This window comes from Diuraphis noxia, unplaced genomic scaffold, assembly GCF_037042655.1.
Source record: "Diuraphis noxia isolate RWA-SAM2 unplaced genomic scaffold, SU_Dnox_SAM2 contig0001, whole genome shotgun sequence".
In the NCBI taxonomy this organism is placed as follows: domain Eukaryota; kingdom Metazoa; phylum Arthropoda; class Insecta; order Hemiptera; family Aphididae; genus Diuraphis; species Diuraphis noxia.
The window spans coordinates 20082349-20100614 of NW_028301711.1; the positions used below are offsets into that span (position 1 = coordinate 20082349).

The 18266-nt window shown below is 26.3% G+C and overlaps 2 protein-coding genes across 2 annotated transcripts; both read right to left on the reverse strand.

The window, feature by feature from the left end:
• Positions 1–464: 464 nt before the first annotated feature.
• LOC107170688 (uncharacterized) lies at positions 465–1192 on the reverse strand. The gene is made up of 2 exons (XM_089220392.1): positions 716–1192; positions 465–629 (listed from the first exon to the last, which is right to left on the reverse strand). Exons 1-2 carry the CDS (start codon positions 1190–1192, stop codon positions 465–467), a joined length of 642 nt encoding a protein of 213 aa, XP_089076518.1.
• Positions 1193–11267: 10075 nt separating this feature from the next.
• On the reverse strand, positions 11268–17911 carry LOC149060277 (uncharacterized). The gene is made up of 9 exons (XM_089228595.1): positions 17838–17911; positions 17425–17619; positions 17284–17358; positions 16943–17165; positions 15348–15615; positions 13749–13912; positions 12617–12712; positions 12244–12541; positions 11268–12151 (listed from the first exon to the last, which is right to left on the reverse strand). Exons 1-9 carry the CDS (start codon positions 17909–17911, stop codon positions 11268–11270), a joined length of 2277 nt encoding a protein of 758 aa, XP_089084721.1.
• Positions 17912–18266: the final 355 nt, after the last annotated feature.

Genomic DNA, 18266 nt, shown 5'->3' on the forward strand with positions numbered 1-18266 from the left:
CATATTTTAGTATATACAACCACCACCACCTCCTAATCAGGGACGTAACTAGATCGAATTTTTGGTGTGGGGGGGGGGGTTTAACCTCCCCACCGATTCTGACTTGAATATAATGTCAAGGCTCACAAATCTGGGGGGCAGTTCTCCTCCCCTCAGTTTTCAAATTTACTCGTATTATGATACAAATAATATTACACTTTCTTAAATTCTATGTATTAGGTTTAAAGTAAATATTTGGCAAGTTTTTAAGTGGTCAATAAGCATATGAGTTTGAAATTAAAACTATTGTGTAAGTACATTACATATATACATACAAATATACAATACTATTCTCTATAAAAAAAAAAAAAAAATATCACAATAAAAACTATACAAAAAAATAAACAAATTAATTAAGAACTTTATTAACAAGTCACAACAATGACAATAACAGACATTTTTAATGACAAACTTCAAATGTAGTATTATTTAAAAGTTAATGCATTTTTTAAGAGATCTGAAGACTGTGAAAATTTATCAATAACAATATTTATATCTATTGGAATATCTCTTTCGCAACTCAGAAGTAAGAGACTCTCTAATCTACCTTGCCCCATTGTTGATCTTAGTCTTGTTTTAATCAATTTCACCTAGAATTTCATGTTTAGAATTTATTAAATATTTTTTTTTTTATCATGTATTACTAATTTATAAAGACAATATACTTAATTACTACCTTTGAAAAAGATCTTTCGGCTGATGCAGATGATGCTGGAATTGTTGCCAGAGCTCTATACGCAACGTGCAAATTAGGAAAGGCTGAGTCAAGTCCATACTTTGTCAATAATTGAATTATAGTTGTAATAGTTACATTTTTATTCAAATCAATATTTTCATCCATGATATTCAAATTTCCGTCATCACTTGAACAATCATCATTCTCATCAATCTTAGTATTTTGTACTTTGCTAGTGTCGTCATGAATCTCAGTAGGTAATTCTAATCCATTTATAAGTTCATAAATATTATTTTTAAATTGAATATATTCTGTCCTAAGTTGGTCAGTATTGATGTTTTCAAGCCACAGTGAAATGTGTTGAAAACAATCAATTGGCAGATTTTGTGAAACTTTCGCCATTAAACGATCAGGATTTAATATTGCCAAATCTTTTAGTATTTCTTGTGATTGACTAAATCTTTCATGTAATGACATTGTTATTTTATCAAGAGCAGCATAATATGTCTTAATTTTAAAATTGAACCATAGAAGAAACATTTGAATTATCATCTGGAGTTTCTCCTGCAAGTAACTTTCTCGTCCTTTTTCTCATTTCTTTAAAGTCTTTTTCTGGTACGTTATTAAAATTTGCAAATTCCTTAACTTCGTTAATAAATACTTCATACTTGCATTCTGATCGCATTTCATTTAACTTTTTTTTTGCCACATTAACTAATTGTATTGCTTCAAAGAAATCAATAGTTTTACACTGTAGGTAGTTAGAAAGTGGTGTAGTCACAATGAAAATATTTTAAAAAAATATTAAACATAATACAAACTTAAAAGTTGAAATTGTCTTTAAAAATGTCCTTGAACTAGATGCTGTAATTCTATCACTAGAATTTTGTAAGACTTCTAAAGCATCAATCAATGCCTTATATTTACAAAATATGACATTTAAAACTTTACCATGTGAGGTCCATCGAGTATCTGAAAAACTTTTTAATCGCAAAACTCTCTCATCTTTATAAATTTTTCTCATCTGCAATACTGTGGCCTAATGAATTTGAATTACCAGATACTTGAAAAACAAAATTACATTTTACAATTATTATATTAATAAATTAAAAATGTTGAATACCCTACCAAAAACTTTTTTTAAAACAGTAAGTTTGTATCTAGGATATATCAGGGAAATGTGATTAGATTAAAAACTAAGAATTATTAGTGCTTACCGTTATTGGCTTGGAGTTTTATCATTTTATTAAAAAATTATGAATTGAGTTTGACTGCATTTGTACTTCGTTTAATTTTTTTTTCCTTTTGTTAGTAATGTTTTTTAATGCACAAGCATTAGTGTGTCTCTTCCAATTGGTTGAATTCATATTACGATCTCGAATACGTCCACACGTAACACAATTATTTGCCATTTTTTTAATTTAAGTTATTATTATAAGATAATAAAGTAAAATATGCACAAACTTTTCACAATATCACATCGGTATGATTATAATACGGAGATATTGTAGGTAATGAACAATAAAATGAGAAATAATAGTACAATATAATGAACATGGGAAAAAAATGTAATATATTATACTATAATATAGCTATTAGTAAATAATTTAATTTACTCTGTTGTGAATTTTGGTGGTGGTGGTGGTGGTGTTCGTTATACGGATACGTTATCGGATACGCATTACGCGATGTTATCTATTATGATCAGATTTTCCAAAAATTGTTGGTATTTAATTTATTAATAGATTCAGACGGACGATCGTTCGGTTGGAGATATGGGCAATCATATTTCTATTATTATTATATTTGATATATTCTGTGAAATTATAAACAACGCACAAGACGTACCTAACTCTCATCAGATAACGTCGTACCCGTATTAGTTCTATTTTCATTAATTTTTGAATGTAGCTGCTTTTACTGCGTTTTACGTCGCATTTTGACTTTTGTTCACTCATTCCCTGCGAAGGCCGTGAATTCTACAGGACACATTTCACAGCTCACCGCGGCGGTATGCGCCACGTATAGTACTTATAAGTACTTCAAATTTAAAATCCTTACCTCCGGCGGTTTGTTTTTAATAAATTGTATTATTCTCATAGCCTTACACAAGTACGGGCAGTACGGCAGTTCGACCCACCCTTTTATGTTGAGGTACAGGCCTCAGAAAATTATCTTTAATATGCACTAAAGTCTAACACGGGCCCCTTACATAAGGCGGCTGAAAATTGAAATAGCTATTCACGTCATCGCCAACTACTAAAGTGTTTGAAAATAATTGCATGACTAAGATAACATTGCTACAATGCTACAAATAGTAGCGTACCTACTACCTACAACGAGGCACAGACACGGAGTGTGTGTGTTGTGTCGCACACCACGTTTGCGTGTCTCGTCTTCTCTAACGCCAGACACAGTGACAGTGTATTGAATAATGTATTTACTACATTATTTCTATTTATGTATTGCATAGGTGATAGCCGATAGGTAAAATGTGGTCAAAAGAACCAAGAAGTCGAGCCACAGGCCGGGGTGGCACCACCCCTCTGAAACATTGACGCAGCTGCGTCAAAGTTGAGCCCTTCAGCCCGCCACTGGGTACCTAACATATCATGTTTGAGTTGTATAATAGTATAATTTTATCATCGATTTGTATATTCAAATTTACAATTATGAACACTCAGGATGTAATATTCTGACATCTACCCATGAATTTGACGGTGCTACCACAAACATATTTCAATAAGAGGAAAATTAGTACATTTTTTTATATAAAAAAAATTGATAAATCTACCTAAATTTGACAAAGGCAAAAAAAATAGCTGGAAATCTTCTATTAAAATTTCCAACGATAAGTAGCTATTAAAATAAAACTTTTATGATAATTTCTAATTTAAAAATAATTTGCGAATTTTCGGGTCAAAATTTGAACTTTAAATGCACTTAAAAATAATCGTACGTATGCGTATATCTTTTATAGTTTTGAACTGCTATTAAAGTATCTATTGATGACCCTTGAATTAAATTTTCAAGCTCTGTTACTAGATGAAAAAATTGTTATCGATGATAATTTAAAACAAGTTTGAAAAATTTCTCAAGGCTTATAAATAGCTTACAAAGAGTTTTGATTACGAAAATGTTACCATGTGTCATGTGTGTGGATTTTGGTTTTATTTGAAATATGCAACTATGGACTATGGACTATCTTCATTCATGTATAAGGTATACCAATTTATTTATTACCAAATTTAATGGGTAATAATTATTAATAAACCAAAGTAAAATTATCTAAAATATTAACAACATATTGCTTTTATAGGTCCTTTATGTGGGATTACATGAAAAAATTATAAATTTAATTAATAAATCATAAGCCAATAATTCATGTTTAAGGGACCATTAGCTCACTATATTGATTCGTTAAATATTCAGTGAATGTTCATGCGAACAGGCATTAATATATAGACGTATAGTTCTTACTATAGATTTGTATTATACCTCCCTATCATTTTATATTTTAATATTAATAGTGTTATCCTCATGTAATTATTCTGTGAGCTATTTTTAGTAAACCCAACAGTATAGTATATAGGTAATCATATAAGTTATGTATAAATTATACATACAATATAATCTATGATTTAGTATAATTAGAGAATGTAGTTATTATTCATAAATAACTTAAATATAACAAGAAGCCTAGATCAAAGGTGAAAACAACAAGTTGTTTTTACCTATTCACTATAAAGAATGCAAATTCGACAATAAAAGGAAGTAATATTAGAATATAGGCATATCACGCGATCGTACTACGTCATTGATAGAACCCATATAAATAGGTAGGTACGGGTAGACTGGGTACCTACACTTCACAGTTTTAGAGAGATGTTGCATCAGTCGAAATCTTGTGAGCTTACGACTGTGCATCTAGTATTGTAACTTTATTAATACTTATAGTTATAAATATTTAACTGTATTAAACATAATATATCGAAGTGTTAATTTATTCTATTAAGAATTTAATATAATTTTTTTACATAACATTTTATTTTATTGTAGGTATTGATCTAACTCGGCTAGTTATAAAAGCCATTTTATTGGTAGAAGATGCTGGATTAAAAATGTTAGGTCTAACAAGCGATGGCGCGGCTACAAACAAAACTATGTTTAAGCATGAAGGGGTCTGTGGAAGCAAGGCTGATTTAAAAAGTTATTTTGCAAACCCATTTGACAGCAGACGAAAAGTTTTTGTATTTTGTGACACCCCTCATACTATTAAGAATGTTAGAAACCGTTTAGAACAAAAAAAAATATTAAAAGTAAGCAACGCTCAATTAATATATTTACTACAATATAAAATAAAACATTTAAATTAATTTTTTTAGGTACATCCTTTAAAGGGCTCTGTGAAATGGCAACATTATTGTAAAGTATTCGAACTAGACTCATTGCATCCATTAAAAATTTGTCCAAAAATAACTAAAAACCATATAGAATTAAACAGCTTAGCCAAAATGAAAGTGAAATACGCCACACAGTTGATATGTGACTACTGAATTTTGATTAATTTTATCATAGACTTAAAACTTAATAAGAATATGTTTGTTAACATAAGTTTTTTAAATTTTATTTTATTGACATAATATGTTGTACATTTAGCTGTTTAGTAAATCAATGGCTTTGGATTGAAATTTTATCGTGATCAACAATGTACAGATTAAAAAAATTCTTTGAGACTGAAATGTTTACACTACTAATGAATGATATTTTCGATGCTATGAATCGAAAATTCCCAGCTGAAGGCATTTGGAAAGAGGGTCAAGATATAAAGGTTTTTTATATGTTGTATGTTTGTGGCCAAGTGTTTGTGTTCTGTATTAACTATAATTAATAGTCTATAGTTAATAATCCTATGTTGGTAGCAAGCCGTTATGTTTGTGGAATTTAAAGCTAAGTATTATTTATATTGCTTGTACATTAAATGTTGTGTATTCATGTTTTACATATTTATATTTCAATCATAATATTTGGCTTAGGAATGATCCAATGTATATTATTAATTATAGGTATTAAATCAATGTTTAGTACGGTTAGATGAATGGGAGAGTCAATTATCTGAAGGACATATTAAAGATGAAGAGTTCTTAACCAAAAACACAGCTGAATCATTGAGAATTACTTTGAAATCCACAATAGACTTATCATTATTTTTATTAGATGAATGTGGTTTTCATTATGTTCTTTCTTCTAAATTCAATCAAGATTTGTTAGAAGTTAGTTCTTTCCTAAAACGTTATTTTTGTATAATTTTTTTATATTATAACTTGTATAACATATATTTTAGAAGTTTTTTGGAATCATAAGACAATCCGCTGGTCCCAATTATCACCTTTCATGTCCGACATTCTTACAACTTTATAGATTACTTTCAGTGTACTCTTTGATTAAGCCTCCAAAAACTGGAAATTGTACACTATCCGAAGGTATACTAAAAATAATAATTTTAATAATATATATTTTTAAAGGATTACATCAATTAATATAATCAAAAATAATTTTCCTTATTTAGATCCAGATTATGAACCCTTAATAAGTATGTCTGATTTAAAAGACACAATGGCAGAAAATACAACAGAAATAAGAAAAAAAAAATTTCAAAATTAAAAACTTATTTAGACACTATCATAGAAGATGGTCGATGGGATATTGATGACATTTTTCAAAAACATAATTTTGATGACAATGCTACTTTTGAGTGTGTAGTGTACTACTTATATGGGTAATTTGTATTGTGTTGAAATATTTTTTATGCTGATAAATAATGTAGATTATTTTAAGCTAACTGAATAATATAATTTTAATTTGATAGATATTTGGCAAGGAAAGTTAGTAAAAAAACAAATTGTCAAACTTGTTTATTGGGCATCAAAAATCCAGAAAACAGGTGTTATTCTGAAACTACACAATTAGTCAATTTAAAGTCTAAAGGATTTTTGACTCACCCTGATAACATTTTTTTTATACTTATTAGACAAATTGAAACGTCATTTTCCAAACATGATAATAGTAAAATGTATTCGAAGACAACATTGATGACTTTTCAAATGTAATTATTTGATTCCATTTCCGTGTATTGAACATAAAAACTATATGGTTGAGTATATATTCACTACTTATATTATAATGAGGATGAGACAGCATACCTATTTTTCAAATCATGGCATCAGCTGAAAAGCAAAACCAAAGTTAAAAAAAAACTATCCAAATTAGTTACCTACTAATTAATTTACTAGTTACTAGTTCCATGTTACAATTTTATTGACCTTAGTAAAATTTAAAAGATTTAATTTGTATTATTATAAATTCATGATTAATAAATAATGGGCTATATAAAAAAAAAATGTAATCAAATTAGTCAAATAATGAATACTTGTACCTACTTAATGAATTTATTATTTTAACAAACATTTTTCAGTTTCCTTATTAATTTTTAAGCCTTTTGGTTCTTGCAAAAAATACAAGAAATATAGGAATAATACAGAATATTTAGATGTGCAGAACACTTGGTCTTATATTAATTTTGATGTATTTTACAAAACTAAACATTAAAGGTAAGAGTATGTAATTCTGGGTAATGGTAAAGTAAATTATAATACATTTAATCATAAATATATCAATGGATCACGAAATATTGGCTCTCAATAAAATTAATATTATGGAGTTAGACGTAAATAGTAACAAAATTAAAATATGTAAGATAGTAGATAAATGTCACAGACATTTAGTGAGTTGTGAGTTTGTGACAGAGTAGCTTAGACTACTAGAATTTTAATTTTGAATAACGCAACTGCCAACACTACCTACGCAAGTGGAAAATGGATATCACGTTATTAGTACAAAACTCGCCACTACCACCTTCAAGCGCTACCTGTCAGTTCAAGAGCGAAGAACGTTCTTATTTTCTTAATACCTTAATTTCTTATAACAACTGACAAGTGCTCGTTGTGTATCCTGTATATCTTAATTCGTGGTTAACATATTAATGATTGCTTATGATTTTGTTACTTTTATTATTTTAATAACTTAAGTCTTAAATACGTGGTATCAGATTAATCTATTGGTAATATATACTCAAAAGTACCAATTAGATCCACTTTTCTATCAGAAATGCTAATGTGGAAAATTGCAGCATTTTTACTGCCACAAATGTTGATGACAAATAGATAAAAAACACAAGTCATTATAAATACAAGAATACAACAATAAAAAACTTACTCTCAAAATCTATAACATCATCACATTTTTAACCATAGCTATTTTGATACGATCCTATAAGGACCTATGTAAAATGTGAGAAGGATTTTGTGTTGTTAAAAATATTAGTCGTTTGGAAATTTACCTTTTTGTAAAATGATAGCCAAAAAGGCTAATCAGTGTTTCTCAATCTGTGGCATGTGTACTACTAGTGGTACGTGGAAAGCTCATGTGAAAAGCAAAGAAATTCTCTCTTCATGAAATAAAACTGGAATGGACCATTATACGCAATTAAATATTAATTGTGCATTAAACGCTTAAATAATTGTATATAATAATTGTGTAGTCTCTAGAGAAATAAAATATTCCAAACATGTAAAATAACGGTTACATTTTTGATGAGCAGAAAAAAACTTTATTTGGTTCAGTGGTACACACACATTTTCAAACTGTGTAGGCGGTATGCATACATAAAAGGGTTGAGAACCTATTTCTTAACTTGATAAATATAATTTATTTATGAAAAAATAGGTAATTTTACGTTAAGGTTACTCAAAAATCATTAAAAGTAAAGTTGATACATGCTCTTAACAATGTTGCATATGAGCCTGAGAGAGAAAACAAATATTGATCTGACATCTTCTTAATATTTCAACACTTCATTATTCTTGAATGAAGAGAATTTGAAATCCAATGTTTTTACTGCAATCAGCGACATTGCATATAAGATGTAACGATACAAATTGTTCACAGATTCTGTATAGCATACTGTTTAAATATGATATAAACTATAAAGTAGTTCTCATTTTTCTATAAAACCCGTTTCCCAATTAAGCACAATGAAACCGGATATAGCAAATCTAGCGGATGACACTGAATAGTAACCTAACCTCCAAGAACAACAATGTAATGGCTTACTTGTATATTAATGTAAAAACAATGAGAAATGGTTTTAATTATTTTTTTTAAGCCGTCCACTAGTTTTTGAGATTATAAATATCAGATAATAATAGCCAACATAGGTTAAAAACAAAGTGACCAAATATCAAAATTATAAGTTAAAAATTATTAAATCCAATAATTTAAATTACAAGTAGGTAACCTGTTGCAACTATTTAATAGAAAAAATTATGCCTTAATTTCCTTTGACCCTAAATTTGCTACTTATCTTATATAATATGTAAAAAACGGCAGCTATTTATAAACAAAAATCAATTTAATTTTTGAAACGCCATTTTAAATTAAAAGTTTTTAATAGTTGTTATTATTCAATAATATCTAACTAAACAAACATAGTTTTTATTTGCAGGAATTACAGTGGTAAAAAAAATTGAATTTGAATAATAATAATAATTATTATTATTAGTATATAATATATATTTACTAAAGTATAAAACAGTTTAGTACTGTTTGAAATAAATTAGAATAAATAGTTCTCTACAATTAAATCGACCCTCACGTTCACCCAAATCAAGTAAGTTGGTACATAACTTATTATTAATGTACGAAATTATGAAAATAAAGACAGTAATTTGTATTTTTGGGTATTAATAATAACAATAATAAATAATAGATAGAGAATGAACTATTTTAAAAATAAAATTTTGTAGCAATGTAAAAATGAGGTGCATGCACAATATATATATATATATATATATAATATATTAATCTTTTTTTACTCATATAAGATTCATTATTTATGTATTATATACGCACGCCAATTTACCACCTTCTTATATATTATAAATATATATATACGGACAAAAGTAACTACATAATATAATATTATATATATAGATAATGTATAAGGATTTAATTATATAAGAAATTAACACCCTAATTCAACTGCAGACTTGTAAAATATTCGATGAACGGAGAAAGAAGAAATAGGTTTAATATTGATTAACTTATTATTTAATATTAATTATGAACATAATGTTAGTACATTAAATATTGTTAATTACATAATTTAATATTTAAATTAAAAATAATAACCAGAGCTTGGATTATAAAGCACTGAAATAAGACATGTAAAACAGTATATATACAGGTTGATTTTTTTATCATGAACCACTCATTATTTCAAAAAGTATCAATATGTTTGAAAATATTTTTTTACAAAGTTTCATGTTGTTAAAAAAACAACGTTTTTATTAAATAATTATGTTTTTTAGTATTTTTTTATCCTTATAATTTTTTTAAGTTTTTTACTTTTTTGAATGAAAACCTAGTTTAAATTTCATATTCTAAAGCAGAATATTTTTCTAAGTATTTTGATACGTAAAAATCGAATTTTGGACGAGTAGTTTATGAGTTATAAGTATTTTGAAGTTTAGACAAGCAGAGTAGTGGACAAACATTTTGTGGGGTAACCCTGTACCACTCCACTCCGCCAATCTAAACTTTAAATACTTATAACTCATAAACTACTCGTCCAAAATTCGATTTTTACGTGTCAAAATACTTAGAAAAATATTCTGCTTTGGAATATGAAATTAAAACTCTAGGTTGTCATTTAAAAAAGTAAAAAACTTAAAAAATATAAGGATAAAAAACATAATTTTTTAATAAAAACGTTTTTTTAACAACATGAAACTTTGTAAAAAAATACTTTGAAAAACATAGATACTTTTTGAAATAATGAGTGGTTCATGATAAAAAAATCACCCTGTATATACGTTTGGATGTATGACAGAATATTCTAAACAAAATATATAAATACGAGCAGTTCAACCGATAAGGAGTCATAAGGTATTCATTGTTTTGATAGGCCGATTCGCCGGGCTACTTTAAAAAAGATTTGAATATGACAATAATAACATTAAATTAAAAAAAAATCAATATTAAATACAGTAAATTAAATTATATACAAATATATTCTAACAAAAAGGCATTAAACAATAAAAATGTTGATACTGTTATAAAACACCAACATAGAATTAAAAAGTCTGTACAGTAGATGGCTTGTAATTAGTTTTTTTACGTAATTACAAATGTCTAATAAAGTAATAAATATACTGAAAAATAGCTAATTTCTAAAACTATGATGTTATTAACCAAAATATTATTAAAATATACATTAAAAAAGTCGAAATATGCGATTATATACATTATACCACAAAATTTATTATAATATATAGGTACCTATATTTTCAAATATGTAAAATCATTAACATCCGTGCTCTAGTAATTACAATGACTATAATAAACTCATTGTATGATATTGTATTCAAATGGTTCAAATATAAGTGATATATCTCTAGGCGTAGGCTTTGTTTTTATCCATATCAAAACATTTTTACATTTTATCAATTTTTTCTAAAAGATCCATTAACTGATTCTTTGATGTAATAGGAGTATTAAAATTGTAATTCTTGCGGTTTATATTTATGACTGGTACAAAGCTATTAAAAAAACGAATTTCTTTGACAATTACTCTAGAATTGTTTAGTTTATGAAAAGATGTTTCATTTTGTGCACTTTTATGCACAATCTTCCAAGATAAATTAGGAAGCTTAATACGTTTAGAAATTTCAAAAATAAATCCATTATCCTCTTCTACAAAATCTATAGGCCTGAGATCATCAATTAATATACATTGTGAGGTATTCATACTATTATCTAAATTTAAATCATGAGTATCTGACTTTTTGGTTAATGAAATAAATTTTGAAATAACTGGAGTCTTTATTTCAGGTTGTCCAGCTAAACGAGTTTTTTCCGGGGCAGAGATAGATTTTAAAACTTGAATTTGATTGCCAAAGAATTCTGGATGAATTATAGAATTAGAAGGTAATGTACCTTGCATTTTAAATGATGAAGTTGCTTCCTGTTGTTCATTCTCTAATGGACATTGCTGTGGTAAATTATATACAGAAGAACTTGAAGTAGACGGAAAACTATGAGTTAAATTAACAGAAGGTAAATTATTATTTATAGTTGATGTGAGGTTATGCTTAGGTTTTGGTTGTAATGTAATTGACATAGAACTTGTAGATGTTGACTTTGAAAATGAATTGACTGATGACTTTATTACTCGAGAATTCTCAATTGGTTCCAAAGTAATGGACAAGGAACTATTAGCTGAAATTTTCTTTAGTTTTTGCTTGAGATTTGATTCCATGCATGGAATATCATCAATTGACATGGAAATGTTAGTTGTTGAACACTTATCTGTATTATCTGAAAGATTATCAATGTTTACATTATTTGATTTTAATGTTGGATATAAATCACAAGTTGAAAATATATTTTAGTTAGAATATTCTACATACCAAGTACATTATTAATTTTTTTTGTGACTAAATGTTCCTCAGCGTTATGATTTTTGGAACTTTTGAATCGATGATCACCCATTCTCAATAAAGGCACAACATTATTCTTAAATGGTATAGCATCATATTCTGATCGCACTGGCAAAGCATGAGGTGCTAATGATTTTATTGTTTCACTTACACCATTTACCAATAATTCGGGATACAGTATGTCTTGGGGTCTGAAATGTCTTTCACACACAATACTATTTACAGTTAACTGTAAACCTAAATTTGAACTCCATTTATCGACAGATTCCTACAAAATAAACAATAAGCAACAAACCATCAAAAATTATTTTAAAACAATATTTTGAATGATTATAATATTTACCATTGGTGGTGCAAAAAGGGTGATATCGTCAAGAACCATATCAACTATGTCATTATTTGTTATACATCCTGGTACACAACAATTAGGATCAAAATCCTAGATAAATAAAACAAAATCATTTTTTATAATATATTTTATATTATATATATTATATATTTTATATTTTATATTTATTTTTTATATTTATAATATTAAAAACTATAATTTCTGTGTTTGGTCAAAAAACTTAAAAATGTAATACAATGTTTTCCATAAGTTGTTCTTTTAGAAATCTTAATCTAAATAAAATTGTCTATTTTTATTGTTTTTCATAGTCATTTGGAGTTTGAAAAAATTTTATATTTAAATGAAAAATAACAAAGCTTTTGTCGTAGAAGTGTACCTCGTCATTAAGTAGGTCACAATAATGTATTTATATTTAATGATAAATCATAGTGAATGAAAAACAGTTTTGAGTGGAGACCAGTTTCTTGTCTTATATTTATGAGTAATTTAATTTTAGTATTATTATATGGTAGAAATAGTTGAAAAGTAATCTAAATATTTTTTAAATTGTATTGTGTTAGTAAACATGATTATATCTCAGACAGTTTCTCCACAGAGAATAATATTTTTGAATTCTTACACAATAACTTACATTGCTACAATTTTGTCAAAATAAGTTCAAATATATATAATTAAAATTATATTTATTTATTTATGATTTTTGGAATTAAGCAAGACTAATATGATTATTTTCTAAGTTTAATTAATTTTACGATCTAAAAAATAATAAATTGCAAATGATTGTGATTTAGACAATTCGTGAACACTTAAACTTTAAAAAAAAATTGTACTACAGACAAGTATTAAACAACCATATCACTGAAATAAAATATATTTACCACACTATTCATATTAATTATAATTTTTATTGATTTAAATATTTTTATTTTTATTTTTAACTAAAATGAAATATTTCTTGTAAGATACATTATTTTTTATTGTAAAACAAAAAATTACTAGGAGTAGCTTAAGCTAGAAAGAAATGGAATGCAGTTATGGGAGTATCAATTACCAATAAAATAAAAGTAATTATTGTATTGTTCTTACAATAAAATATTTTAATGTATAAATCAATTATACTTCAAACCTTAGAGTAGCGGGTAGTTGAGTCAATATAAACCAATAAGGGAGTTTTTTCAGAGTCCACATCAGCAACATAATTTAAAGATGAACAAGATGGTTTATTTACTTGAACAAATTCACGATTGATGGATGAACTTGTTGATGGAATATTTCTTTCTTCTATCATAACTATTTCTGTTAAAATTATACAGCATATCTTAGAAATTGAATAAATATTTTTTTTCATTTTTTCATAGTTATAAACCAGTTATTAAAGACTCTTAACAGCTATACATATTCAATAAAAAGAACTAAAAATTTAAAAAAGTAATCAATTTTTATTAATTTTAAATAAATGCCTTAAAAACCGTTATGATCTATATACATTGATATCTTAAATAATGCTGAAACTAAATGCATCCAGATTGAAAATGTTTAACAAAAACCTATTGAGTTTTAATATTTATAGTTCTTAATAATAGATATTAGGTTTTATCGGACCTATTTTTATTTGCACCAGGAGTGTACAAGTGTACACTAAGATTTGAATGTGTCTACACTACAGTCTACAAAACAAAAATTAAATAAAATACCAGCTACTAGGAAATATGAGCGTTACCTGAATTACATGGTTTTATTTAATTGCAGTGTTAAATTATTAGATACAAAATTATAAATTAGTAATATTAAATACATTGCTTATAGACAGTAGCATAAATAAATTTTTTGTTTAAAGCAGTAAAATTAAGTGTGCAGTACAAAATTGTACAAAACATAGGACCTGGTATCGTATAACCGTTATATTATCTGATTAATTAGTGTAAATGATTAATAATCAATTTAATGAACATTTTGTATTCTTGGTTTCAAAGAGCAACATATCAATATCAATTTTTCAAGTATTTTTTTTTAATGATTTGAAAGAATGTTTTTATTTTAAATTTTTGTAAAGATTTTAATATAACTTGGTAAAAAATAAATAAATATAATAACTATGAAAAAATAAAATAAAGGTATTTTTAAGTAATTTCTTTATATAAATATAAATAAATAATAAATAAATAATAAAGAAATTTTCTTAAAATAACTGATTAAAGAGAAACAATTACTATTTTAAGAATATTTAACCAATATAACATTTGGCATAAATCCGTATTGGATAGTTTTCCGTTTTATTCAGGGTCCGCTTTAGACAGTTTTCACTGTATAAGTAAGTCAAAAATTTCCCATGCTCGTTGAGAATAGATTTTTGGAAATTACTATTAAATAGATCGTAATCAAAAGTTTTTAATGAATAATTTCAGATTATCAATTACAATTTAAAACTTTTAAAATATGTATACTAATATAATTGAAATGGGATTGGGGTTATGAACTAGTGTTTTTACTGAATGGGCTTGTTTTATTCTAATTGATTAATAAAACCTTTTTTATTATATTAAAGCATAAGAAGATTATAATATAGTTAATATTTTCTTAATAAAAAAAAGGTTTAAAGATTATTATATTTTTTAACAAAATAAAAGATTATACTTACCTATACTATGTTAATAGAATGCTAATTAATAATTTAAAAAGTTAATACAAAATAAGATAACAAATTATTGTTAAATTTGTATCTTACCTTCGTCTAAAAATAATGATGGAATAGCGTCAGACTTTAATCTGTTCCTTTTTTGAGGATCTTTGAAACAATCTGTATCAAAATGAACACTACACACTCTTAAGCAATTTTTTTTTTTCCCAGTGGGATCTAATTCTAGTCCACATTTTTCTACCCAAATTTTTCTCAGTGCTAGATCACTAGGGTAGCCAAAGAAACTAAGGCCATTTGAATACCTGTTGAAACAATTTTTAACAGAACAGCGTAATCCATTTCCCAAAGTGTAATCCTATAAATGAAACATATAATTCATTTCAATAAAATATGAACATTAAAAACAGCTAGCGTATGTTAACAATAATAAAGCACAAATTAAAATATGATATGAGGTGATTTAACATTTAACATTTAATATTCTAGTTTGTATCGTCTATGTTTTAAATATTTAAGATAGTCATTAGAACTACAGGCTGACTGAAGAAACATAATAATATTTTGTATGGAAACAAGATAGTAGATACTATTTTTAATTTTATGTCTTTAACCAAATAAATGAACTACGAAATACTGGTTTTAAATAATATAGAATCAGATTACTGCTCACTACTATAGAACACTTGATATCTAGCTGACATTACCCAGTTACTGAGATATTGTTCAGGTAGAACTAAGAAAAATTATTGATATTTATAATCAATGTTTCTCAGTAACTCTTGGTAGAAATATCTCAAATAAAGTATAACAAATGGATTTAATACATTTTCTAATACCTGTTGAGAATAATATGGCAAGATCAATTAGATCTTGTGATTATAAAATGTCCATAAAATATATGAAAAATGCTTAACTTAATAATTCAAGGATCATCGATACAAATAAGATTATTTAATACATAGTTAAACTAAAAGATAATCTTTCTATAAAGGCTGTTTACCAAGTAATTATTCAAAAAATTTAACATTGTATCACATTACCATCAGTATTTATACTTAATAAATGTCTCATAGACAGGACCAATAATGACCAATAATGTACAAAATATATTTACAAAGTAAAAGCCAACATTTACATTTATTTAATGCAATAAATTGTAATTAGTAACCAAACAGTTATATAAAGCGATAACAAAAATAAATGTTAATGCCAAACAAAAGAACAATGAACATAATCATCAATAATAGTCATTGTCGAACTATGAAAATAATTTTGAAATATATATTGATAAATTGCACCAATTTGATTATCTAATCATTTACTAAAACAATATTTTTATTTTTTTTAACTATACAAAAAACAAAATATTTTTCATAAAAATTTTGAAAATTCAATGCTGGGATAAATGGCTTCCCCAAAACACTGTTAGTGATTATAGTGGTCGGTATATTCAAAATTAATACAAGAACAATTAGTAACCTTAACCTCAACATACCTAATAAATTATAAGTTATAAGTATCATCAAGTCTTAAGGTAAGTATCAATTTAAAATAGCTGTAACTTATTTAAACTTTAGAATATTTTACCTAAAAATTACTGTGGTGCCTTTCAAATTATCTTTAATAATTTTAGCAACTTAAAAGACACTTGACTTTCAGCTTATATTTAATTTTATTATTACCTTAGTTGTAATTTCTACTGGTACATCTTCTGTTTTAATGGCTGTTTGAATATTGTTATTAGCAAGGACTGTAGGAATTGGACTATCAAATCGATCAGTTTGAATCCATGGCATATTTTCATAACTCATACTCTCATTAGTTGTAGTAAGTTTAATTTTTCTGCATGACCGTCTTGGTCGTATAAAATTATTTACAGCATCATCATTTTCAATAGGTTCCGCTCTGAAAAAAATTTCGGTTCATGTAATCGCTATCATCATCATAATAATTATTTTCTAAATATTTTCTCTTAAAAAAATGTTAAAACATAACCTTTCTAGTACAATTTTCATTGACTTACTTAACAAGATTTTGTTTGATGATCGGTTTAAATTCATTATTGGCAATTTGCGTATCATTAATTTGATAAGTGTTACTATACATAAAAATAAAAATATTATTGAAAATAAAAAATTAAATTAAAGATATCGAAGAGTATTACTTGTCAGTAGATCCATTTTCAAATAATTTTTGATCATAAGGTTGGGGAAGAATATTTTTAATTAAAAATCGCTTTTTGCCTGGTCTATAGTCTTCTTTTAAGAAATGATCACTACATATCCGATGCCGATCTTTAACATGACCAATTCCAATAACTTTAAGCCATCTTTTTCTTAAGTATGCATTCTTAGGAAATCTGTATTTAAACAAATATCAACAAAAACTATTATTACTAGTATTTAAGGATAAAATAAACACAATGTCAAAATGTGCATGGCTTAAACCGGTTTTTAATTTTCACATATTACTTCTCATCAACATAATGAACCATGTCAATAATATGATTCATAAATTCAAGAAATTTTTTCATGCCAGTTTGAGTTAGCAAAATTTCTAGAAAAAATAAATACTCACGAATGATAAATAACTTCAGGACGAGTGAACCTAGTCTCAAGATTACAATTACCGCACACAATGCACTTAAACATTTTCAAGACTTAGTGTTAAATATCATCAAAAATAAAGTCAATATAATAAATTTAAAAGTGCAAGGACCCAAAGCCGATTTAACGAGTCGGATAACAAGAAAAAACTTTATATACTGATTTGATTTCACTTTCACAAATTTGATGAGATAATTAATATATTAATATTAAAATTTAAGTTTGAATTTCATAAAGTACCTTATTATTCATTTAGCAGACACATTCAACAATTAATAATTATACCTTCAAGACACATAAACAACCACTGATTACTAAACTACGAAACAAACCCTATACAGCAGCAATGGACGCTTGGATGAATAGACAGTGTAGCCATATTCTGAAAAACAAAATTCCA

Bases quoted from the DNA above. Each gene is read 5' to 3' on its own strand.
- LOC107170688 (XM_089220392.1), bottom strand. From the start codon at position 1,192: ATGTCATTACATGAAAGATTTAGTCAATCACAAGAAATACTAAAAGAT. The intron at 630-715 runs GTAGTAATTAAG...ATGAAATTCTAG, and splicing joins CCGAAAGATCTTTTTCAAAG to GTGAAATTGATTAAAACAAG.
- LOC149060277 (XM_089228595.1), bottom strand. From the start codon at position 17,911: ATGTTTAAGTGCATTGTGTGCGGTAATTGTAATCTTGAGACTAGGTTC. The intron at 17,620-17,837 runs GTGAGTATTTAT...GTTTAAATACAG, and splicing joins CCTGAAGTTATTTATCATTC to ATTTCCTAAGAATGCATACT. The intron at 17,166-17,283 runs GTAAGTCAATGA...AATTTTTTTCAG, and splicing joins ATCAAACAAAATCTTGTTAA to AGCGGAACCTATTGAAAATG.